Consider the following 25,790-nt stretch of genomic DNA (forward strand, 5'->3'; position numbering starts at 1 on the left):
ATCCTCCGCCATGGAAGACTCCTTACAGTAGACTCCTACGCCATGCCAACTTCAGGAAGACACACCAGAGGTTGGTGCACAAACCGATCTGATGTAAATTGTCAGCATTCCTCTCTGGTTCTAACCCAGGTTTACACAGTCAATAGGAAGTCCTTATCAAATGTACATCCTCCACTACTACTGTTTAACTTTATTGAGCTGTACTTGTTTGCTAAAGGTGAGTTTAGTCATGCGTTATATGAGGCCTGGCTTTATCTTTTCCCTCCCAATGCCTGGAGTTAAAAAAGCCAAAATCATTGGTACCAGCACCCAGTCACCAATGTCTGGAATAGACATGAATGTCGTCGACTGTAATGATTTGTCGAAGGTTAAGCAAGCCAAATCAATTTTGATGAACTTTTCCTTTGTCTGATGTTTTTGAGGAAGAAGACAGTACACTTCAGGATTTAATCTATGTTCTATGCTTGGTTGTTAAGCTCAGAATTTCCAGAGAAATATCAAAGCAAGTAGATTGAAAGAGCAAGTAGTGGCTCGCACTACTAAGGAGTGGCAACTTACAGTGCTTTTTGTTTTGCACAGCTGACCAATCTAATGGAATAGACAAATAGGTCATTTGAGGGCATTGTTGAGGGGTGGATTGCATAAGACAAAAACACTCACTCCTCAAAGACGTTGCTGGCTCCCAAGCTCTCCATTAGCATGCAGAAGTGCTTCTCCTCCTCGTCCTCGCTGCCCACCAACCGTTCCTCCCACTGGGTCTGGTACAGGGAGTCTGGAGGGCCCTGAGTGGGTTCCTTGGCAATGGGGCTGGCCATCCCCTCTGTTGCAGAGATCCTCCGGCCAAACAGGAACTCACCTAGAGAAACAAGAGTCCAGGAGATGATTCATAATATCCTTTACTCTCACTCTCCACTCTTTCCCTCTACCTGCACCTACGCTGAGCTACCATACTCCGCCTGCACGGTGCACTAGCACTGTTGATGTTATTATGTGGAAATAGAAGACACTAAGATTGACATCAAAATTGAACAATCACAGCACAAAAACATACAGTGGAGAGTAGAAAGTGAGAAGGGAACATAGTCAACCTACTAAAGCCCAAGGAGAATTCCTCCAGGGTGAGGTATCCATTGCCGTCAGAGTCCAGGGTGTCAAAGACGTTCTCCAGCTCCTCGGCACTGAGGGGCAGCTCTCCATGGAGCCTCTGTGGAGTAGGACACACTGTCAGGTGACATTGACACGACTGGGGACCTGAAGGATTCTGGAGTATTTACATTAACAATACAGTACATGGTACAACAGACTGAAACATGGCTTAAGCCTGATGAATTTACTGTGTTAAATGAGGCCTCACCTCCTGGCTACACTAGTGACCATATCCCCCGTGCATCCTGCAAAGGCGGAGGTGTTGCTAACATTTACGATAGCAAATTTCAATTTACAAAAAAAAAGACGTTTTCGTCTTTTGAGCTTCTAGTCATGAAATCTATGCAGCCTACTCAATCACTTTTTATAGCTACTGTTTACAGGCCTCCTGGGCCATATACAGCGTTCCTCACTGAGTTCCCTGAATTCCTATCAGACCTTGCAGTCATAGCAGATAATATTCTAATCTTTGGTGACTTTAATATTCACATGGAAAAGTCCACAGACCCACTCCAAAAGGCTTTCGGAGCCATCATCGACTCAGTGGGTTTTGTCCAACATGTCTCTGGACCCACTCACTGTCACAGTCATACGCTGGACCTAGTTTTGTCCCATGGAATAAATGTTGTGGATCTTAATGTTTTTCCTCATAATCCTGGACTATCGGACCACCATTTTATTACGTTTGCAATTGCAACAAATAATCTGCTCAGACCCCAACCAAGGATCATCAAAAGTCGTGCTATAAATTCACAGACAACACAAAGATTCCTTGATGTCCTTCCAGATTCCCTCTGTCTACCCAAGGACGCCAGAGGACAAAAATCAGTTAACCACCTAACTGAGGAACTCAACTTAACCTTGCGCAATACCCTAGATGCAGTTGCACCCCTAAAAACTAAAAACATTTCTCATAAGAAACTAGCTCCCTGGTACACAGAAAATACCCGAGCTCTGAAGCAAGCTTCCAGAAAATTGGAACGGAAATGGCGCCACACCAAACTGGAAGTCTTCCGACTAGCTTGGAAAGACAGTACTGTGCAGTACCGAAGAGCCCTTACTGCTGCTCGATCATCCTATTTTTCTAACTTAATTGAGGAAAATAAGAACAATCCGAAATTCCTTTTTGATACTGTCGCAAAGCTAACTAAAAAGCAGCATTCCCCAAGAGAGGATGACTTTCACTTTAGCAGTGATAAATTCATGAACTTCTTTGAGGAAAAGATTATGATTATTAGAAAGCAAATTACGGACTCCTCCTTAAATCTGCGTATTCCTTCAAAGCTCAGTTGTCCTGAGTCTGCACAACTCTGCCAGGACCTAGGATCAAGAGAGACGCTCAAGTGTTTTAGTACTATATCTCTTGACACAATGATGAAAATAATCATGGCCTCTAAACCTTCAAGCTGCATACTGGACCCTATTCCAACTAAACTACTGAAAGAGCTGCTTCCTGTGCTTGGCCCTCCTATGTTGAACATAATAAACGGCTCTCTATCCACCGGATGTGTACCAAACTCACTAAAAGTGGCAGTAATAAAGCCTCTCTTGAAAAAGCCAAACCTTGACCCAGAAAATATAAAAAACTATCGGTCTATATCGAATCTTCCATTCCTCTCAAAAATTTTAGAAAAGGCTGTTGCGCAACAACTCACTGCCTTCCTGAAGACAAACAATGTATACGAAATGCTTCAGTCTGGTTTTAGACCCCATCATAGCACTGAGACGGCACTTGTGAAGGTGGTAAATGACATTTTAATGGCATCGGACCGAGGCTCTGCATCTGTCCTCGTGCTCCTAGACCTTAGTGCTGCTTTTGATACCATCGATCACCACATTCTTTTGGAGAGATTGGAAACCCAAATTGGTCTACACGGACAAGTTCTGGCCTGGTTTAGATCTTATCTGTCGGAAAGATATCAGTTTGTCTCTGTGAATGGTTTGTCCTCTGACAAATCAACTGTAAATTTTGGTGTTCCTCAAGGTTCCGTTTTAGGACCACTATTGTTTTCACTATATATTTTACCTCTTGGGGATGTTATTCGAAAACATAATGTTAACTTTCACTGCTATGCGGATGACACACAGCTGTACATTTCAATTAAACATGGTGAAGCCCCAAAATTGCCCTTGCTAGAAGAATGTGTTTCAGACATAAGGAAGTGGATGGCTGCAAACTTTCTACTTTTAAACTCGGACAAAACAGAGATGCTTGTTCTAGGTCCCAAGAAACAAAGAGATCTTCTGTTGAATCTGACAATTAATCTTAATGGTTGTACAGTCGTCTCAAATAAAACTGTGAAGGACCTCGGCGTTACTCTGGACCCTGATCTCTCTTTTGAAGAACATATCAAGACCATTTCAAGGACAGCTTTTTTTCCATCTACGTAACATTGCAAAAATCAGAAACTTTCTGTCCAAAAATGATGCAGAAAAATTAATCCATGCTTTTGTCACTTCCAGGTTAGACTACTGCAATGCTCTACTTTCCGGCTACCCGGATAAAGCACTAAATAAACTTCAGTTAGTGCTAAATACGGCTGCTAGAATCCTGACTAGAACCAAAAAATTTGATCATATTACTCCAGTGCTAGCCTCTCTACACTGGCTTCCTGTCAAAGCAAGGGCTGATTTCAAGGTTTTACTGCTAACCTACAAAGCATTACATGGGCTTGCTCCTACCTATCTCTCTGATTTGGTCCTGCCGTACATACCTACACGTACGCTACGGTCACAAGACGCAGGCCTCCTAATTGTCCCTAGAATTTTTAAGCAAACAGCTGGAGGCAGGGCTTTCTCCTATAGAGCTCCATTTTTATGGAACGGTCTGCCTACCCATGTCAGAGACGGAAACTCGGTCTCAACCTTTAAGTCTCTACTGAAGACTCATCTCTTCAGTGGGTCATATGATTGAGTGTAGTCTGGCCCAGGAGTGGGAGGGTGAACGGAAAGGCTCTGGAGCAACGAACCGCCCTTGCTGTCTCTGCCTGGCCGGTTCCCCTCTTTCCACTGGGATTCTCTGCCTCTAACCCTATTACAGGGGCAGGGTCACTGGCTTTACTGGGGCTCTCTCATGCCGTCCCTGGAGGGGGTGCGTCACCTGAGTGGGTTGAGTCACTGATGTGGTCATCCTGTCTGGGTTGGCGCCCCCCCCCCCCCCCTCCCCCTTGGGTTGTGCCGTGGCGGAGGTCTTTGTGGGCTATACTCAGCCTTGTCTCAGGATGGTAAGTTGGTGGTTGAAGATATCCCTCTAGTGGTGTGGGGGCTGTGCTTTGGCAAAGTGGGTGGGGTTATATCCTTCCTGTTTGGCCCTGTCCGGGGGTGTCCTCGGAGTGGGCCACAGTGTCTCCTGACCCCTCCTGTCTCAGCCTCCAGTATTTATGCTGCAGTAGTTTATGTGTCGGGGGGCTAGGGTCAGTTTGTTATATCTGGAGTACTTCTCCTGTCCTATTCGGTGTCCTGTGTGAATCTAAGTGTGCGTTCTCTAATTCTCTCCTTCTCTCTTTCTCTCTCTCGGAGGACCTGAGCCCTAGGACCATGCCCCAGGACTACCTGACATGATGACTCCTTGCTGTCCCCAGTCCACCTGGCTGTGCTGCTGCTCCAGTTTCAACTGTTCTGCCTTATTATTATTCGACCATGCTGGTCATTTATGAACATTTAAACATCTTGGCCATGTTCTGTTATAATCTCCACCCGGCACAGCCAGAAGAGGACTGGCCATCCCACATATGCTCTCTCTAATTCTCTCTTTCTTTCTCTCTCTCGGAGGACCTGAGCCCTAGGACCATGCCCCAGGAATACCTGACATGATGACTCCTTGCTGTCCCCAGTCCACCTGACTGTGCTGCTGCTCCAGTTTCAACTATTCTGCCTTATTATTATTCGACCATGCTGGTCATCTATGAACATTTGAACATCTTGACCATGTTTTGTTATAATCTCCACCCGGCACAGCCAGAAGAGGACTGGCCACCCCACATAGCCTGGTTCCTCTCTAGGTTTCTTCCTAGGTTTTGGCCTTTCTAGGGAGTTTTTCCTAGCCACCGTGCTTCTACACCTGCATTGCTTGCTGTTTGGGGTTTTAGGCTGGGTTTCTGTACAGCACTTTGAGATATCAGCTGATGTACGAAGGGCTATATAAAAAATGTATTTGATTTGATGATTTTAGATGCCAGCCAGACATAAGCCCCTGGGAAAACACTCAACACTATGATTAGCATCAGAAGAGATTTGTATCCAAGTACAGGATGAGTCTTTGTAAGGACTTCATGTTAATAAGGAGTAGGATAGTGTATTATTTGCGCTCACACAACTGATCTAATGGATGTAAACGGGTTCATGATGAAGGAATCGTGAATAACTACTCTATTTGTTTTGTAAAATGTTTATATTAATGAACCTGTGACATCTTTATTCGGATTGAACCCAAACATTTTAGAAATGAACAAATGCCCAGTCAACAAACACAGCAAAAAAAGTCAACAACATAAACCTTAATCTGTGTTAATACATAGCCCAAACCACCATTTACACACCAAGGCCAAGCAGAGTGTAAAAACTGTTTGGAATATAGACAAGCAAACAAGAGACTTAAAACCTACTGAAACCCTGAAAATAAACAGTAAAGACCAGAATGATCTTGAAAAGCCAAATGCTGCCACACCTCTGTGAGCTGTGCATGTCAATGTTTACACTGAAACAAACCACTTGTGAAATTCATAGTAGGAACTCTGCTGTCCACTGCTTGTACATTCTGTTATCTGGACTGAACACATCCCTTATGTCAGCAAACAGAGTTCACAGCCTGAGACACACCACTGCCAACCTTTAGGTCATGGTGTGAAAAACATTGTACAGGCTGTACAGTATGTGCATCAGCACAAAATGCTACATGTGCACATCTATGGCAATGCTGTCATTTGCTAGAATACGTTAAAGTAAATAAAACATATATTTTAAAAAGGGTTCTTGTGCCACTTAACCAGATTCTTAACCCTTGTGGATAAACAAGGGTTGCCTTATCAAGCATAGTAAATACCTGACTAAATCAAAATGACTTTCCTGTACCACCTGCTCTGGTTGTATGTAGTGGATTCGGAAAGTATTCAGACCCCTTGACTTTACCCACATTTTGTTACGTTACAGCCTTATTCTAAAATGGATTAAGTCGTTTTTGTCCCTTGTCAATCTACACACAATACCCCATAATGACAAAGCAAAAACAGGTTTATGATATTTGTGCAAATGTATTTAAAAAAAAACACATTTACATAAGCATTCAGACCCTTTACAAGGTACTTTGTTGAATCCCCTTTAGCAGCGATTAAAGCCTTGAGTCTTCTTGGGTATGACGCTACAAGCTTGGCACACCGGTTTTGGAAGTTTCTCCCATTCTTCTTTGCGGATCATCTCAAGCTCTGCCAGGTTGGATGGGGAGCGTCGCTGCACAGCTATTTTCAGGTCTTTCCAGAGATGTTTGATCGGGTTCAAGTCCAGGCTCTGGCTGGATCACTCAAGGACATTCAGAGACTTATCCCGAAGCCACTCCTACGTTGTCTTGGCTGTGTGCTTAGGGTCAGTCCTGAGCACTCTGGAACAGGTTTTCATCAAGGATCTCTCTGTACTTTGCTCCATTCATCATTCCCCCAACCTGAATAGTCAAATCAAACCACATGTGCTGAATACAACAGGTGTAGACCTTAAAATGAAATGCTTACTTACGAGCCCTAACCAACAATGCAGTTTAAAAAATACGGATAAGAACAAAAAATACAAGTAACAAGTAAAATAACAGTGAGATTATATCAAAATACTTAAACTTACATGCAGAATACCTGCTGTTAACTTTTAAATGATTGGAATGAATTATCCAAAGAGAGTATAAAGATTTTGGCTACCGAGTCAATGTGCGGGGGCAACCGGTTAGCTGAAGTAATATGTACATGTAGGTAGAGTTATTAAAGTGACTATCCATAGATGATAACAGAGAGTAGCAGCGGTGTAAAAAACAAAAAAAAGGGGGGGGGGTGGCAATGCAAATAGTCTGAGTAGCCATTTGATTAGGTGTTCAGAAGTCTTATGGCTTGGGGGTAGAAGCTGTTTAGAAGCCTCTTGGACCTAGACTTGGCGCTTCGGTACCGCTTGCCGTGCGGTAGCAGAGAGAACAGTCTATGACTGTTGTGGCTGGAGTCTTTGACAAGTGCCTTCCTCTGATGGTGTCAGAGGGCCTTCCTCAGACACCGCCTGGTATAAAGTTCCTGGATGGCAGGAAGCTTGGCCCCAGTGATGTACTGGGCTGTACGCACTACCTTCTGTAGTGCCTTGCGGTCGGAGGCCGAGCAGTTGCCATACCAGGCAGTTATGCAACCAGTTAGAATGCTCTTGATGGCGCAGCTTTAGAACCTTTTGAGGATATGAGGACCCATGCCAAATCTTTTCAGTATCCTGAGGGGGAATAGGTTTTGTTGTGCCCTCTTCACAACTGTCTTGGTGTGCATGGACCAAGTTAGCTTTTTGGTGATGTGGACACCAAGGAACTTGAAGCTCTCAACCTGCTCCAATGCAGCCCTGTCGATGAGAATGGGGGCATGCTCTGTCCTCTTTTTCCTGTAGTCCACAATCATCTCTTTTGTCTTGATCACCTTGAGGGAGAGGTTGTTGTCCTGGCACCATATGGCCAGGTCTCTGACCTCCTCCATATAGGCTGTCTCCTCGTTGATGGTGATCAGGCCTACCACTGTTGTGTCATCGGCAAACTTAACTTCTTGGTGAAAGGGGGGCAGTATTGAGTAGCATGGATGAATAAGGTGCCCAGAGTAAACTGCCTGCTACTCTGTCCCAGATGCTAATATATACATATTATTAGTAGTATTGGATAGAAAACACTCTGAAGTTTCTAAAACTGTTTGAATGATGTCTATGAGTATAACAGGCGAAAACCTGAGAAAAATCCAACCAGGAAGTGGGAAATCTGAAGTTTGTAGTTTTTCAACTCTTTGCCATTCCAATATACAGTGTAAATGGGGTCATATTGCACTTCCTAAGGCTTCCACTAGATGTCAACAGTCTTTAGAACGTTGTTTCAGGCTATTACTGTGAAGGGGGGCCGAATGAGAAGGGATTGAGCCAGGTGTCTGGCAGAGTGCCACAGGCTCTGACGCACGGTCATGAGAGAGTTAGCTCTCATTCCATTGCTTTTCTACAGACATAGGAATTCTCCGGTTGGAACATTATTGAACATTTATGATAAAAAACATCCTAAAGATTGATTCTATACTTAGTTTGACAAGTTTCTACGGGCTGTAACGGAACTTTCTGAACTTTTCGTCCGACGTTCGGCTGGACCTGAATGCGCGTTTAGATTTGTTTACCAAACGCCCTAACAAAAGAGGCTATTTGGACATAAATTAACTTTATCGAACATATCAAACATTTATTGTGGAACTGGGATTCCTGGGAGTGCATTCTGATGAAGATCAAAGGTAAGTGAATATTTATAATGCTATTTCTGACTAATGTTGACTACACAATATGGCGGATATCTTTTCGGCTGCTTTGTTGTCTGAACGCTGTACTCAGATTATTGCATGGTTTGCTTTTTCTGTAAAGTTTTTTTGAAATCTGACACAGCGGTTGCATTAAGGAGAAGTATATCTCTAATTCCATGTACAACACTTGTATTTTCATCAACATTTATGATGAGTATTTCTGTAAATTGATGTGGTTCTCTGCAAAATCACTGCATGTTTTAGAACTACTGAACGTAACGCGCCAATGTAAAATTCAATTTTTTTATATAAATATGCACTTTATCGAACAAAACATACATGTATTGTGTAACATGAAGTCCTATGAGTGTCACCTGATGAAGATCAAAGGTTAGTGATTAATTTTCTCTATTTGTGCTTTTTGTGACTCCTCTCTTTGGCTGGAAAAATGGCTGTGTTTTTCTGTGAGTTGGTGGTGACCTAACATAATCGTTTGTGGTGCTTTCGCTGTAAAGCCTTTTTGAAATCAGACACTGTGGCTGGATGAATGAGAATCTTATCTTTAAAATGGTGTAAAATACTTGTATGCTTGAGGAATTTTAATTAGGAGATTTTTGTTGTTTTGAATTTGGCGCACTGCACTTTCACTGGCTGTTGGCGATGTGGACGCTACCGTCCCACATATCTCAGAGAGGTTAATGGTGTTGGAGTCGTGCCTGGCCGTGCACTCATGAGTAAACAGGGAGTACAGGATGGGGCTGAGCACGCACCACTGAGGGGCCCCTGTGTTGAGGATCAGCGTGGCGGATGTGTTGTTACCTACCCTTACCACCTGGGGGTGGCCTGTCAGGAAGTTCAGGATCCAGTTGCAGAGGGAGGCGTTTAGTCCCAGGGTCCTTAGCTTATTGATGAGCTTTGAGGACACTATGGTGTTGAACGCTGAACTGTAGTCAATGAATAGCATTCTCACATAGGTGTTCCTTTTGTCCAGGTGGGAAAGGGCAGTGTGGAGTGCAATAGATTGCATAATCTGTGGATCTGTTGGGGTGGTATGCAAATTGGAGTGGGTCTAAGGTTTCTGGTATAATGGTGTTGATGTGAACCATGACCAGCCTTTCAAAGCACTTCATGGCTACAGACATGAGTGCTATGGGTCGGTAGTCATTTAGGCAGGTTACATTAGTCCTCTTGGGCACAGGGACTATGTTGGTCTGCTTAATAAATTATGGTATTACAGACTCGGACAGGGAGAGGTTGAAAATGTCAGTTTAGACACTTGCCAGTTGGTCAGCGCATGCTTGCAGTACATGTCCTGGTAATCCGTCTGGCCCTGCGGCCTTCTGAATCTTGACCTGTTTAAAAGGTTTTACTCACATCGGCTGCTGAGAGCGTGATCACACAGTCTTCCGGAAGAGCTGGTGCTGTTATGCATGTTTCAGTGCCATCTGCCTCGAAGCAAGCATAGAAGTAGTTTAGCTCATCTGGTAGGCTTGTGTCACTGGGCAGCTCTCGGCTGTGCTTCCCTTTGTAGTCTAATGGTTTGCAAGACCTGCCACATACAACGAGAGTCAGAGCCGGTGTTGTGCGATTCAATCTTAGTCCTGTATTGACGCTTTGCCTGTTTGATGGTTTGTCGGAGGGCATAGCGGGACTTCTTATAAGCTTCTGGGTTAGAGTCCCGCTCCTTGAAAGCGGCAGCTCTACCCTTTAGCTCAGTGCGGATGTTGCCTGTAATCCATGGCTTCTGGTTGGGGTATGTGCGTACGGTCACTGTGGGGACAACGTCATCGATGTACGAAGCCAATGACTGATGTGGTGTACTCTTCAATGCCATCAGAGGAATCCCAGAACATATTCCAGTCTGTGCTAGCAAAACAGTCTTGTAGCTTAGCATCTGCTTCATCTGACCACTTTTTTTATTGATCTAGCCACTGGTGCTTTCCGCTTTAATTTTAGCTTGTAAGCAGAAATCAGGAGGATAGAATTAGAGTCAGATTTGCCAAATGGAGAGCGACGGAGCGCTTTGTATGCGTCTCTGTGTGTGGAGTAAAGGTGGTCCAGGTTGCACATTTAACATGCTGATAGAAATTTGGTAAAACGGATTTAAGTTTCCCTGCATTAAAGTCCCCGGCTACTAAGAGCGCAGCCTCTGGGTGAGCGTTTTCTTGTTTGCTTATGGGTGGAATACAGCTCATTCAATGCTGTCTTAGTGCCAGCCTCTGACTGTTGTGGTATGTAAACAGCTATGACAAATACAGATGAAAACTCAAAGTAGATAGTGTGGTCTACAGCTTACACTCTACCTCAGATGAGCAATAGCTCGAGACTTCCTTAGATATCACGCACCCGCTGTTATTTACAAAAATACATAGCCCGCCGCCCCTTGTCTTACCAGACGCCGCTGTTCTATCCTGCCGGTACAGTGTATAACCAGCCAGCTGTATGTTGAAAGTGTCGTCATTCAGCCACGACTCCATGAAGCATAAGATATTAGTTTTGAATGTCCCGTTGGTGGTTTAATCTTGCGCGTAGGTCATCTATTTTCTTCTCCAAAGATTGCACATGTGCTAGCAGAATGGAAGTAAGTGGGGGTTTATTAGATCGCCTACGAATTCTCAGAAGGCAGCCCGCCCTTTGGCCCCTTTATCTCCACCTCCTCTTCACGCAAATCACGGTGTTTTGGTACCCTCCCCAGATCTGTGCCTCGACACAATCCTGTCTTGGAGCTCTACAGACAATTCCTTTGACCTCATGGCTTGGGTTTTGGCTTGACATGCACTGTAAACTGTGGGACCTTATATAGACAGGTTCAATTGAATTCCAAGTTGTAGAAACATGATCAATGGAAACAGGATGCACTTGAGCTCAATTTCGAGTCTCACAGCAAAGGGCCGGAAAACTTATGTAAATAAGGTATTTCAGTTTTTTATTTTGAATACATTTGCAAAAATGTAAAAAAAAAAACGGTTTCCGCTTTGTCATCTTGGGGTTTTGTGTGTATAGATTGATGCGATTTTTATTTATTTAATAGATTTTAGAATAATGCTGTAACGTAACAAAATGTGGAAAAAGTCAAGGGGTCTGAATACTTTCCGAATGCACTGTAGCTATAGACCAGCAGATCTGCATTTCAGTTGCTAACACTGACTACCTACTTGTATGTTAATTAGACTAATTTACACAGTGGGAGAATCAATGTACTGTGCACTCCTGCATATGTTGAGTTATGCATTTCCATTACTAAAAAAAAATGTCATTCTTCCACTCCTAATGAACATGAGGTCATAATCAAAATATTTCCGTAAGCAATGATCAAAGAGACCCACCCATCCATTCTATTGAGAGACCCTTGTCACGGCGTGGGCTCACAAGTGCTCCATCAAAATAATACTGCCATGGATGAATGTGAAAGGCTTCTGGATCTGCACAATAATGCAGCTGAAGGAGATGTATGACAAAGCGTGGATCCGCTTGGCTCTTTGCTGCCAGTAGGTGTTGTGGGTTCCTGGCACTCTTTTCACATACACTCCTGAATTAGAACGAATGTCCTAAGAAAAATCTCTAATGAGCATACAACAGAGATATAGAAGTGTTCTAGCTAATTCTAAGGAGCACACACAGTCTCTGTCTTCCATGTGCAGCCTAATGAAATTACCAGATATTTGTCTCCAAATCTAACATAAACATCTATGGAGGATTTGTTGCAGTTGTTAGATTGCTATAATTTCCTCATTGTTTAGTGTATTCTACTGTTATCAGCAGTCATTCAGATGCCCTTACAAAAACCTGAATGATAACAATAGTGAGATACGGGACCATGTGTGTTGGCTAGAATACATCTAGAGAAATCCATCACAACTCCAACCGACTACCACTCAGAATTATTTTGAACCTTCAGAGCGGCAAAACAATATTCAGCATGAATCACAGTTCAAAACAAAACGGTCATAACTTATTGCATCGTAAAAATCAGTATCAAAAGTTGGAGCTTTAAAATATTTGGTACTCTTGACCTAATGACAAAAAAGTAACATTGACACATGACCAGGGAACTACACAGTAGGGATTGGAACATACATAATGCACGTCTGGTGTAGCCTAAACATTTCAATAACTTCCCATGAGATGATTGTCAGACTCGGTGATCCCATATAGGTGATCTTACCTGCATGTCCCGGCGGGTGATGAAGCCCTTGTCCTCAATGTCACAGGTCTGGAAGAAGTCATGGGTCTTCTCCAGCATGGTGCGATGTCCTCTAGACCTCTCGCTGCATCCAGTGTCATAGTCCTTCCAGTCACACTCCGCTGGGCTCTCCACCCTGAACCCGTGGCGAGGAGCACTCCCGGAATTCACTTTCGGGGTACTGGTGAAAGCTGCCATTGCGTGTGGTATGTGGTGTGACTCCGCTTTCTCTCTCTCTCCCCCTACTCCTTCACATGGGTCAGGTGCACTCAGGTCTAGATGGGGGTTAAGAGAAGAGACCCAGAGTAGAGATGCAGGTTCAGGCTGCAGCACATCAGAGGCTCTCAGCAGCGATGTCACTGCTTGTTATCTCTTAGCAACCGCCTCTTTAATTAGTAGATGAAGCCTAGTCTGAGAGAGATAGACAGGAAAGAAGCAAAGGTAAAATAGATCCCTTTAAATAACTCTCTCTGAATGAAGGAGCATGTCAGACTATTGTCTTTCTATGTATACATAGCATTTTAATGTTGTTCATTTTCTCTAGATAACATAACCTAGATCTTATTAGAATATAATGACATGTAGCCTAATAATTACTTATGAGGGCAACAAACAAAAAAATCGATAGTTACATATCGGGATATTATTTTTGATGATATATCGTATCGTATAATTTTGACAAAATCACAATATATTTTTTTCTCTAGTTGGCTGTACCGGCACCAAAACTCAAGTATTTTTCCTTCATAGATTGTTCATCTTCTTTTTAAAAAGGGAGTCAATTGATTTCAACACTTACAGTGCCTTGCGAAAGTATTCGGCCCCCTTGAACTTTGCGACCTTTTGTCACATTTCAGGCTTCAAACATAAAGATATAAAACTGTATTTTTTTTGTGAAGAATCAACAACAAGTGGGACACAATCATGAAGTGGAACGACATTTATTGGATATTTCAAACTTTTTTAACAAATCAAAAACTGAAAAATTGGGCGTGCAAAATTATTCAGCCCCCTTAAGTTAATACTTTGTAGCGCCACCTTTTGCTGCGATTACAGCTGTAAGTCGCTTGGGGTATGTCTCTATCAGTTTTGCACATCGAGAGACTGACATTTTTTCCCATTCCTCCTTGCAAAACAGCTCGAGCTCAGTGAGGTTGGATGGAGAGCATTTGTGAACAGCAGTTTTCAGTTCTTTCCACAGATTCTCGATTGGATTCAGGTCTGGACTTTGACTTGGCCATTCTAACACCTGGATATGTTTATTTTTGAACCATTCCATTGTAGATTTTGCTTTATGTTTTGGATCATTGTCTTGTTGGAAGACAAATCTCCGTCCCAGTCTCAGGTCTTTTGCAGACTCCATCAGGTTATCTTTCAGAATGGTCCTGTATTTGGCTCCCTCCATCTTCCCATCAATTTTAACCATCTTCCCTGTCCCTGCTGAAGAAAAGCAGGTCCAAACCATGATGCTGCCACCACCATGTTTGACAGTGGGGATGGTGTGTTCAGAGTGATGAGCTGTGTTGCTTTTACGCCACACATAACGTTTTGCATTGTTGCCAAAAAATTCAATTTTGGTTTCATCTGACCAGAGCACCTTCTTCCACATGTTTGGTGTGTCTCCCGGGTGGCTTGTGGCAAACTTTAAACAACACTTTTTATGGATATCTTTAAGAAATGGCTTTCTTCTTGCCACTCTTCCATAAATGCCAGATTTGTGCAATATACGACTGATTGTTGTCCTATGGACAGAGTCTCCCACCTCAGCTGTAGATCTCTGCAGTTCATCCAGAGTGATCATGGGCCTCTTGGCTGCATCTCTGATCAGTCTTCTCCTTGTATGAGCTGAAAGTTTAGAGGGACGGCCAGGTCTTGGTAGATTTGCAGTGGTCTGATACTCCTTCCATTTCAATATTATCGCTTGCACAGTGCTCCTTGGGATGTTTAAAGCTTGGGAAATATTTTTGTATCCAAATCCGGCTTTAAACTTCTTCACAACAGTATCTCGGACCTGCCTGGTGTGTTCATTGTTCTTCATGATGCTCTCTGCGCTTTTAACGGACCTCTGAGACTATCACAGTGCAGGTGCATTTATACGGAGACTTGATTACACACAGGTGGATTGTATTTATCATCATTAGTCATTTAGGTCAACATTGGATCATTCAGAGATCCTCACTGAACTTCTGGAGAGAGTTTGCTGCACTGAAAGTAAAGGGGCTGAATATTTTTTTTTTGTTAAATTTTTGTTAAATTTGTTAAAAAAGTTTGAAATATCCAATAAATGTCGTTCCACTTCATGATTGTGTCCCACTTGTTGTTGATTCTTCACAAAAAAATACAGTTTAATATCTTTATGTTTGAAGCCTGAAATGTGGCAAAAGGTCGCAAAGTTCAAGGGGGCCGAATACTTTCGCAAGGCACTGTATATCCATGACTGATGAAAACAAATTCTTATGGCTCTGTCCCTCTGCTGCAGACATATGTTGAGTAATATGTTTGGAACATCGAATCTGAATAAAATCACAGTATCAAATCACAATACATATAGAATCGTGATAATCGCAATTATGGTTGCCCATTTTGGGGGTGGAAACTTTCCGTGGGAATATATGGGAATTAACGGAAATATGCAAATTAATATTAATACCATTTAAATGTAGATGTTTTTTGCATTGGATATATTTACCATATCATATGATCCAAGATGGCGTAGCAGTCAGACGTCTTTGTCTTGTACCATGTGTATATATCTATTTATTTGCGTTATTGACTGTTTTGTTTATTCCATGTGTAACTCTGTGTTGTTGTATGTGTCGAATTGCTATGCTTTATCTTGGCCAGGTCGCAGTTGCAAATGAGAACTTGTTCTCAACTAGCCTACCTGGTTAAATAAAGGTAAAATAAATAAATATGGAGACAGAAACATAAATCTTTTACCTTATCATAAGTAGACATAATTGCAAATGATTAAATCCTTCCATTTGAAAAAAACAAACATTTAGTGACGAATTCAACCTTAATTAAATGAGTTGACTCTTCACATGGGATGATTTCACTGAACAACAAAAGAAAGGGAATATTGAATGATCCCCAATGATCAATCGCATCTCCCAAAAACCTTTTCAACATACATCTGTAAAAAGTCTAGAAACTGAAGCTTTGGTTGTCTTCCTCTCAGGCATCCATGTCTTCTCCCTGGACCTCCTCAATGGCCACCTCTTGAACATCAGACTCTGAGGCCTATTCTTCACTGTCACATTCAACCTTGTTGAGGATGGCTTGTTGTCAGGCTCAAAAAGCCTAAAATTTGCCCGGATGGCCACCAATTTTTCAACCCTTGTATTAGTCAGCCTGTGTGTGTGTTCCCAAAAAAAGGACCAGTTGCGCTCTGAGGCTGCTGATGTTGGTGGGATTTGGAGGATGGAGGCAACAGGGGAAAGAGCCTCAGATCCACAAAGTCCCTTCCACCAGGTAGCTGATGAGATATGTTGGCACGACTGCCATGTTGGCACGACTGCCATATTGCATCTCCATCTCAAAGCCCTTGCTTGGAAGTGTACTTTGTCAGACTGCCAAGAACCTTGCCCTCATCCAGGCCAAGGTGGCGAGACATGGTAGTGATAACACCATAGACCTTGTTGATCTCTGCACCAGACAGGATGCTCTTGCCAGTATATTTGGGGTTCACCATGTACGCTGCGGTGTGTATGGGCTTCAGGCAGAAGTCTTCAGGCTTTTTATGTATTTTTCCTCTGCTTGGAGCAACAGTGAAGTGGGCAGGGCAGAACAGATTTCTTCTCTTACATCTGCAAGCAGAGTCTGAACATCAGACATGATGGCATTGTCTTCCTCAATCCATGCAATGGCTACTGCCATAGGTTTCAGGAGTTTCAGGCTGCTTACCACTCTCTCCCAAAATACATAATCCAGGAGGATCCTCTTGATGGGGCAGTCCATATCGGCAGACTGTGATATGGCCATTTCTTGGAGAGACTCCTCCCCTCCAGGAGACTGTCAAACATGACGACAACACCACCCCAACGGGTATTGCTGGGCAGATTCAATGTGGTGCTCCTATTCTTCTCACTTTGCTTGGTGAGGTAGATTGCTGCTATAACTTGATGACCCTTCACATACCTAACCATTTCCTTGGCTCTCTTGTAGAGTGTATCCATTGTTTTCAGTGTCATGATGTCCTTGAGCAGATTCAATGCATGAGCAGCACAGCCAATGGGTGTGATGTGAGGGTAGGACTCCTCCACTTTAGACCAAGCTGTCTTCATGTTCGCAGCATTGTCTGTCACCAGTGCAAATGCCTTCTGTGGTCCAAGGTCATTGATGACTTCCTTCAGCTCATCAGCAATGTAGAGACCGGTGTGTCTGTTATCCCCTGTGTCTGCTCTTGCAGAATACTGGTTGAGGGGTGGAGATGATGTAGTTAATTATTCCTTGGCCACGAACATTCGACCACCCATCAGAGATGATTGCAATACAGTCTGCTTTCTCTCTGATTTGCTTGACCTTCACTTGAACTCTGAGTAGATGAGTAGATAAAGCATGTCTGGTTGGAGGGGTGTATGCTAGGCGAAGAACATTCAGAAATCTCTTTCAAAGTCAAAATCAAAAATAAGTACTGCAGTGCACCTCCCCCTCATGGACTGCACCAGATTTGCCAGTTCTTGCTGTGAGATGCTACCCCACTCTTCCACCAAGGCACCTGCAAGTTCCGGGACACTTCTGGGGGGAATGGCCCTAGCTCTAACCCTCCGATCCAACAGGTCCCAGACGTGCTCAATGGGATTGAGATCCGGCCTCTTCGCTGGCCATGGCAGAACACTGACATTCCTGTCTTGCAGGAAATCATGCTGGAGGGTCATGTCAGGATGAGCCTGCAGGAAGGGTACCAGATGAGGGAGGAGGATGTCTTCCCTGTAACGCACAGCGTTGAGATTGCTTGCAATGACAACAAGCTCAGTCCGATGGTGCTGTGACACACCGCCCAGACCATAACGGACCCTCCACCTCCAAATCGATCTCGCTCCAGAGTACAGGCCTCGGTGTAACGCTCATTCCTTCGACAATAAATGTGAATCCGACCATCACCTCTGGTGAGAGCTAACCGCGACTCGTCAGAAAAGAGCACTTTTTGCCAGTCCTGTCTGGTCCAGCGATGGTGGGTTTGTGCCCATAAGCGATGTTGTTGCCGGTGATGTCTGGTGAGGACCTGCCTTACAACAGGCCTACAAGCCCTCAGTCCAGCCTCTCTCAGCCTATTGCAGACAGTCTGAGCACTGATGGAGGGATTGTGTGTTCCTGGTGTAACTCGGGCAGTTGTTGTTGCCATCCTGTACCTGTCCCGCAGGTGTGATGTTCGGATCTACCGATCCTGTGCAGGGGTTGTTACACGTGATCTGCCACTGCGAGGATGATCAGCTGTCTGTCCTGTCTCCCTGTAGTGCTGTCTTAGGCCTCTCACAGTATGGACATTGCAATTTATTGCCCTGGCCACATGTGCAGTCCTCATGCCTCCTTACAGCATGCCTAAAGCACGTTCACGCAGATGAGCAGGCCGCCTGGGCATCTTTCTTTTGGTGTCTTTCAGAGTCAGTAGAAAGGCCTCTTTAGTGTCCTAAGTTTTCATAACTGTGACCTTAATTGCCTACCATCTGTAAGCTGTTAGTGTCTTAACGACCGTTCCACAGGTGCATGCTCATTAATTGTTTATGGTTCATTGAACAAGCATTGGAAACAATGTTTAAACCCTTTACAATGAATATCTGTGACGTTATTTAGATTTTTACGAATTATCTTTGAAAGACAGGGTCCTGAAAAGGGGACGTATCTTTTTTGCTGAGTTTATTTACTAGTTAACAAAATAATCATATATGTCATATAAAATATATTCACCCCACCCAGTATTGTAATCAAAATTTACCAGAAAGCATGTAGTCCTTGGCTCAGACAGTGTAGTAGTGTGGGCTCAAGAGCATCCCATTACTGTACAAGATCTTGAGATTCAGCTGTACATGTGATGGAAGAATGCTCTGTGCATGCAGAGGGTTGCAATTCCATTGATTTGGGGATAGTTTAACCAAAATATGCCACAAGACCTAGAATTGCCTTATGTGTGTCCCACAAAAAAAAGGTATACTGTTATAAACTAAGTTTGATGAATTTAACTTCTTAGAGATCCCTTCCCGCGGGATTGACTTGACAACATCCAGTGAAATTGCAGCACGCCAAATTCAAAAACAGAAATACTCATAAAACATACAAGTGTTATAAATCAAAATAAAGCTTAACTTCTTGTTAATCCAGCCGCCGTATCAGATTTCAAAAAGGCTTTACGGCGAAAGCAAACCAGGCGATTATCTGAGGACAGCGCCCCGCATACAAATGCATGACAAACCTATTTCAACCAGTGAGGTTGAAATAGGTGACACGAAGGTCAGAAATATCGATATAAAAAATGACTTCCCTTTGATGATCTTCTTCTGTTTGCACTCCAAAAGGTCCCAGTTACATCACAAATGGTCATTTTGTTCGATAATGTCCTTCTTTATATCCATAAAAACTTAGTTTAGCTAGCGCGCTTCAGTCAATAATCCATCCAGTTTCCCTTCATCAAAATGCATACAAAATGAATCCCAAACGTTACTAATAAACTTTTCCAAACAAGTCAAACAATGTTTATTATCAAACCTTAGGTATCCTAAAACGCAAATAAACTATCAAATTTAAGGCGGAGAATAGTATGTTCATTACCGGAGATAAGAAAGAATGCGCTTTCCTCCACGCGCTTGGAAATACTATAGCCAAAATGGGAGCCACCTAGAAAAACTACAATTTCTGGATCATTTTTCCAAAAACCAGCCTGAAACTCTTTCTAAAGACTGTTGACATCTAGTGGAAGCCATAGGAACTGCAATCTGGGAGGACTTGGCCTTATGATTAAAGTTCTAGCCATTGAAAATAGTGGTAAGCTGAATTTTTTTGGGGGGGGGGTGGTTTGCCCTTGGGGTTTCGCCTGCCATAACAGTTATGTTATACTCAGACATCATTTTAACAGTTTTAGAAACTTTAGACTGTTTTCTATCTAAATCTACCAATTATATGCATATCCTAGCTTCTGGGCCTGAGTAGCAGGCAGTTTACTTTGGGCGCGCTTTTCATCCAGACGTGAAAATACTGCCCCCTATCCCTAAGAAGTTTTAAGCAACAAAAAAAACGAAAAAAAATCCCATGGAAAATTCTGGAAATTTACCGGAAGGTTTCCGACCCTTTGCAACCCTAATCACAATACATATCTGCACCTAAGGAGTGTTAATATCGTATCATGAGGTCCATGGAATTTCCCAGTCCTAGTAACAATGTAAAAAAACATACAGTTCAACAAGTCTAGAAGGACAGATGCAAAGCTCAAAGCTCACAAGGAGAAAGTTAGCCTACTTGAATACTATTTGAAAACATCAACAAAGGGACAAAGAGGAGCACAGACATACGCGTGTAAAGATATATTAATTATAGAAAGCCATTCAGTACATTCACTGGAGCAGAAGGTGATGTATGAGCTTAGTTCCCTTCCCATCATGTTCTCTCTATCACAGTAGTTCAAACAAAACAATTAGGTTGGCACTAGGCTTAGCCAATTCTTACTGGTTTCTCAGGGTAAATAGGCCAACAGGAAAGATACTTATTATTCTGAATTAAGCATCCAGTCCACAAAGGCAAAAGCCTCAAATGTTACTAAATTCTTACAGAACAGTATCATGCAACGCGCTAACATAGGACATTAACATGAAAACTCAATCCAACAAGGTCCACTGTGTGTTGTGCATCCACAAAAGACTACAGTAGTGCTGTTTGCTTGGTACGGTACACATCAAGACTACAGTAGTGCTGTTTGCTTGGTACGGTACACATCAAGACTACAGCAAGTATGAGTGATGGGATTGATGATGGCGACAAGTTAGGCCAGAGTTGGAGGAGTTCTTTGGCCTGTCTGGAAGGGATTCTTGGAAATATTGACTGGTAAAACCACACAGTGGTTAGCGGTTAGGCCTACATGGGCTCCTGTGTGCACTGGTATGGAAGACTGACTTCAAAAAGCTGTCCCCCTAGCCCGTAGGCTGCAGGCTGAGTCACTGCAGGGCAGGCAGAGAACAGACAGAGCACCACCACACATGCATGCAGTCAGAGAGACACACACACACTCCCTATTCTTCCTCATGCTCCAACCAATCTCTGATGCTCCGCATTAGAGTTTTTGGATGGTTATTTTGTAAAAAAATAGCTCACTCCAAAGTAAGGGAACAAAACACCCTGTTGGCCAAACCCTGGAAGCTGAACCAGGAAGATATCCTCAACACTATTGATGAAACACAATTTGAAACACTTGATTGTGCATTTCACTCTAAAGCGCTAAAGTTGCACTGTTTTATTTTACAAAGGACCAGTAATCTTACCACAACACAACTACCCCCTCGCCTAGGCCAGGGGTTTTTAAACGTCTCCTCGGGGACACCCAGCCGTTCCTTGAATTTGAACTATTGCACCGCTAGCACACCTGTTTCAACTTGTCAACTAATCATCAAACCCTTGACTAGGTGTATCAGGTAAGCTAGTTCAGGGCTACAACTAAATTGTGAAATGTCTGTGGGTTCCCGAGACAAGGTCTGAAAAACACAGGCCTATAGGCTATCATGAATTGGCCTAGTCAGTTTAAGAGCTTGACCGATAATCTCATTATCATGGATGTATCTCGAGCCAGGGATCGGTCCAGTCTCAAAGACAATATTTGACACTTTGAAGTTGAACACTGTGATGACAACTTATGTAATAGGCTTTTAACAATAGACACAGCATGATGACACGTCGCCAACTCAAAGACATAGGCTATTTATAATGCAATGAATGACACATGGTACGCCCACTGTTGAATGCAAACAGAAACCTGTACGTCTTAACTATGAGTCTATGACCTACAATGTTAACTAATGGGAGAAGAAGAACAGCCTAGGTCTAGTGGAGCTTCCATAACAATTGCATTTCAAACAGAGGCTACATTTCAATGTAAGGTATTGGCTTGTTTCAACTGTCATCTTCGAAAAATAACCTGCTGTACTACTTTGCATACAGTCAGCTGACTTATCTTTCAAGTACAACAAAACAGCTACAGAGCCAGCCTGTACTAGGGACAAAAAGTCTCGTAGGGTTACTGGATTGTGGAAACAGGATAAATGTACAGTTGAAGTCAGAAGTTAACATACACCTTAGCCAAGTACATTTAACCTCAGTTTTTCACAATTCCTGACATTTAATCCTAGTAAAAATTCCCTGTCTTAGGTCACCACTTTATTTTAAGAATGTGAAATGTCAGAATAATAGTAGAGAGAATTATTTATTTCAGCTGTTATTTCTTTCATCACATTCCCAGTGGGTCAGAAGTTTACATGCACTCAATCAGTATTTGGTAGCATTGCCTTTAAATTGTTTAACTTGGGTCAAACGTTTCGGATAGCCTTCCACAAGCTTCCCACAATAAGTTGGGTGAATTTTGGCCCATTACTCCTGACAGAGCTGGTGTAACTGAGTATTTGGAAACCTTGGAAGTATGCTTGGGGCCATTGTCCATTTGGAAGACACATTTGCGACCAAGCTTTAACTTCCTGACTGATGTCTCGAGATGTTGCTTCAATATATCCACATATGCCATCTATTTTGTGAAGTGTACCAGCCCCTCCTGCAGCAAAGCACCCCACAACATGATGCTGCCACCCCCGTGCTTCACAGTTGGAATAGTGTTCCAAGGCTTGCAAGCCTCCCCCTTTACCTCCAAACATAACGATGGTCATTATGGCCAAACAGTTCTATTTTTTTTTCATCAGACCAGTGGACATTTCTCCAAAAAGTACCATGTGCAGTTGCAAACTGTAGTCTGGCTTTTTTTATAATGGCGGTTTTGGGCCAGTGGCTTCTTCCTTGCTGAGCGGCATTTCAGGTTATGTCGATATAGGACTCATTTTACTGTGGATATAGATACTTTTGTACCTGTTTCCTCCAGCATCTTCACACGGTCCTATGCTGTTATTCTGGAATTGATTTGCACTTTTCGCACCAAAGTACGTTCATCTCTAGGAGACAGAAAGCGTCTCCTTCCTGAGCGGTATGACGGCTGCGTGGTCCCATGGTGTTCATACTTGCGTACTATTGTTTATACAGATGAATGTGGTACCTTCATGCGTTTGGAAATTGCTCCCAAGGATGAACCAGACTTGTGGAGGTCTACAATTTTCTTTCTGAGGTCTTGGTTGATTTCTTTTGATTTTCCAATGATGTCAAGCAAAGAGGCACTAAGTTTGAAGGTAGGCCTTGAAATACATCCACAGGTTCACCTCCAATTGACTCAAACGATGTCAATTAGCCTATCAGAAGCTTCTAAAGCCACAACATAATTTTCTGGAATTTCTGGAATCCAAACTGTTTAAAGGCACAGTCAACTTAATGTATGTAAACTTCTGAACCACTGGAATTGTGATACAGTGAATCTTAAGTGAAATAATCTGTCTGTAAACAATTGTTGGAAAAATTACTTGTGTTCTAACCGACTTGCCAAAACTATAGTTTGTTAACAAGAAATTCGTGGAGTGGTTGAAAAACTAGTTTTAATGACTCCAACCTAAGTGTATTTAAACTTCCGACTCCAACTGTATACTAAATGTGATAACGAACAGAGCATTATTCTGCCTCCTACCACGCCAATTCATACACCAATGGTGTGTGTGAGTAGACATTTTTTTGACATTGTTTTATATATATTTGTCCAGACAACGATTAAGATTTGAAAATGTTTAAGATCTGAGAAAGAGAGAAAACACTGTAAAATGACTCACTATCCAGTCTCCATTGACTTCCATTAGATTTGCCTATACTGCATGTACTCTAGAGGTGTGTGTGTGTGTGTGTGAAAGAGTGTGTGCATTCGGAAAGTATTCAGACCCCTTCACTTTTTCTACATTGTTACGGTGCAGCATTATTCTAAAATTGATTCAATTGTTTTTCCCCCTCAATCTTACATGGGTCAATGACCCATTGACCATTCATGTAGAAAATCAATCAGCACAATGCCTAACACACCCTATGAGACAGACAGATACCTTCATCTTTAGTGATTTACACAACTTATTTTAACAGATCATCAAGCCAAGGCATGTGAAACATTCAGTTCACAACACCTGAAACAAAATGTAACCGACACTTCCTGATCACGTCATATTTTTGGCGACGTAAGTGACTTTCGTTACTAAAATAGAAAATGTTCCTCCTCCCTAAGAAAAACATATTTATATGTGTAAGGTAAAACCGCTGGCACCGCCGCAATGAAAGAGTTGCCGACATAAAGTTAATATCAAGCCAGGGTGATGATCCGTCAAATCTTTCTCAAGTTAACGTTAACTTACCCGCCACTGTAGACAGTTGTACAGTCCAACTAGCTAAAGTAGCCTAAAAAAGTAAGATAAAGTAAAGTAATACGTTACCATGTGAAGGCAGTAAAGATAGTCGTAGACAACATCAAAAGTGTGTCTTTGTCACAATTTGATAAAGCTGTATTTCTTCTGTTTACAATGTAACAGTGGAGGAATTTCACTGAACTGCCTGCGGGGGAGGAACTTTCAAAAAAGCTGACAAGACTCGCGCATCGTCTGTAGCTATAGTAACCTTTCCACGCAGAAGTTACGTGGGACAACCTGGGGGAACAGGTCGGAAAATCTCCATGCCACAGCTGGACTTTCTCAAGACATAATGCAGTGTGCCAAATGTGGTTGAGGAAAATAATTGATTCACTCCAGTATCCAGAGAAGAAAAAATAAATTGATATTTGTTATTAGCCTAGCTAGATCTTTTTACATCATAATTAGGCCTGGCCTTTACACTGTATATCTAAATTTGACCATTACCTCTGATCCTTATGTATGACATTTGCAGCTGAATCCCATTCACAGCATAATTTCACAGAGAGCTTTGACAATACCGCCTAATAGGGGCTCCTGAGTGGCACAGCAGTCTAAAGCACTGCATCTCAGTGCTAGAGGCGTCACTACAGACAACCTAGTTCGATTCCAGGCTGTATCACAACCAGCCGTGTATTAAAAATAAAAAACTGAAATATGACCTTTACATGAGTATTCAGACCCTTTACTCAGTACTTTGTTGAAACACCTTTGGCAGCGATTACAGCCTCAAATCTTCTTGGGTATAGTTTCCCCCATTCTTCTCTGCAGATCCTCTCAAGCTCTGTCAGGTTGGATGGGGAGCGTCGCTGCACACCTATTTTCAGGTCTTTCCAGAGATGTTCGATCAGGCTCTGGCTGGGCCACTCAAGGACATTCAGAGACTAGTCCCGAAGCCACTCCTGCATTGTCTTAGCTGTGTGCTTAGGGTCATTGTCCTGTTGCAAGGTGAACCTTCACCCCAGTCTGAGGTCCTGAGCGATCTGAAGCAGGTTTTCATCAAGGATCTCTCTGTACTTTGCTCCAGTCATCTTTCTCTTGATCCGGACTAGTCTCCCAGTCCCTGCCACTGAAAAACATCCCCAGAGCATGATGCTGCAACCACCATGCTTCACCGTAGGGATAGTATTGGCCAGGTGATGAGCGTTGCCTGGCATTCAGGACAAAGAGTCCTGAGAATTTTGTTTCTCATGGTCTGAGAGTCATTTAGTGCCTTTTGGCAAACTCCACACAGGCTGTCATGTGCTTTTTACTGAGGAGTGGCTGCAAGGCAAAGGGTGGCTATTGAAGAATCTCAAATATAAAATATATTTTGATTTGTTAAACACTTTTTGGTTACTACATGATTCCGCATGTGTTATTTCATAGTGTTGATGTCTTCACTATTATTCTACAATGTAGAAAATAGCAAAAATAAAGAAAAACCCTGGAATGAGTAGGTGTGTCCAAACTTAACTG

The 25,790-nt window shown here is 42.8% G+C and overlaps 1 protein-coding gene across 1 annotated transcript in view; it reads right to left on the bottom strand.

Moving 5' to 3' along the window:
* LOC139374187 (EF-hand calcium-binding domain-containing protein 4B-like) overlaps positions 1-24,508 on the bottom strand; it is a 46,848-nt gene extending 22,340 nt beyond the window's left edge. Inside the window, exons 1-4 of the mRNA XM_071115204.1 lie at positions 24,360-24,508; positions 12,802-13,094; positions 1,093-1,204; positions 661-856 (exon numbers count right to left, since the gene is read on the bottom strand). Coding sequence (XP_070971305.1) covers positions 661-856; positions 1,093-1,204; positions 12,802-13,017 — 524 coding nt within the window. The 5' untranslated portion in view covers positions 13,018-13,094; positions 24,360-24,508. The remainder of the gene's footprint in view (positions 1-660; positions 857-1,092; positions 1,205-12,801; positions 13,095-24,359) is intronic.
* Positions 24,509-25,790: the final 1,282 nt, after the last annotated feature.

Source organism: Oncorhynchus clarkii, chromosome 2 (assembly GCF_045791955.1).
Source record: "Oncorhynchus clarkii lewisi isolate Uvic-CL-2024 chromosome 2, UVic_Ocla_1.0, whole genome shotgun sequence".
Classification (NCBI taxonomy): Eukaryota; Metazoa; Chordata; class Actinopteri; order Salmoniformes; family Salmonidae; genus Oncorhynchus; species Oncorhynchus clarkii.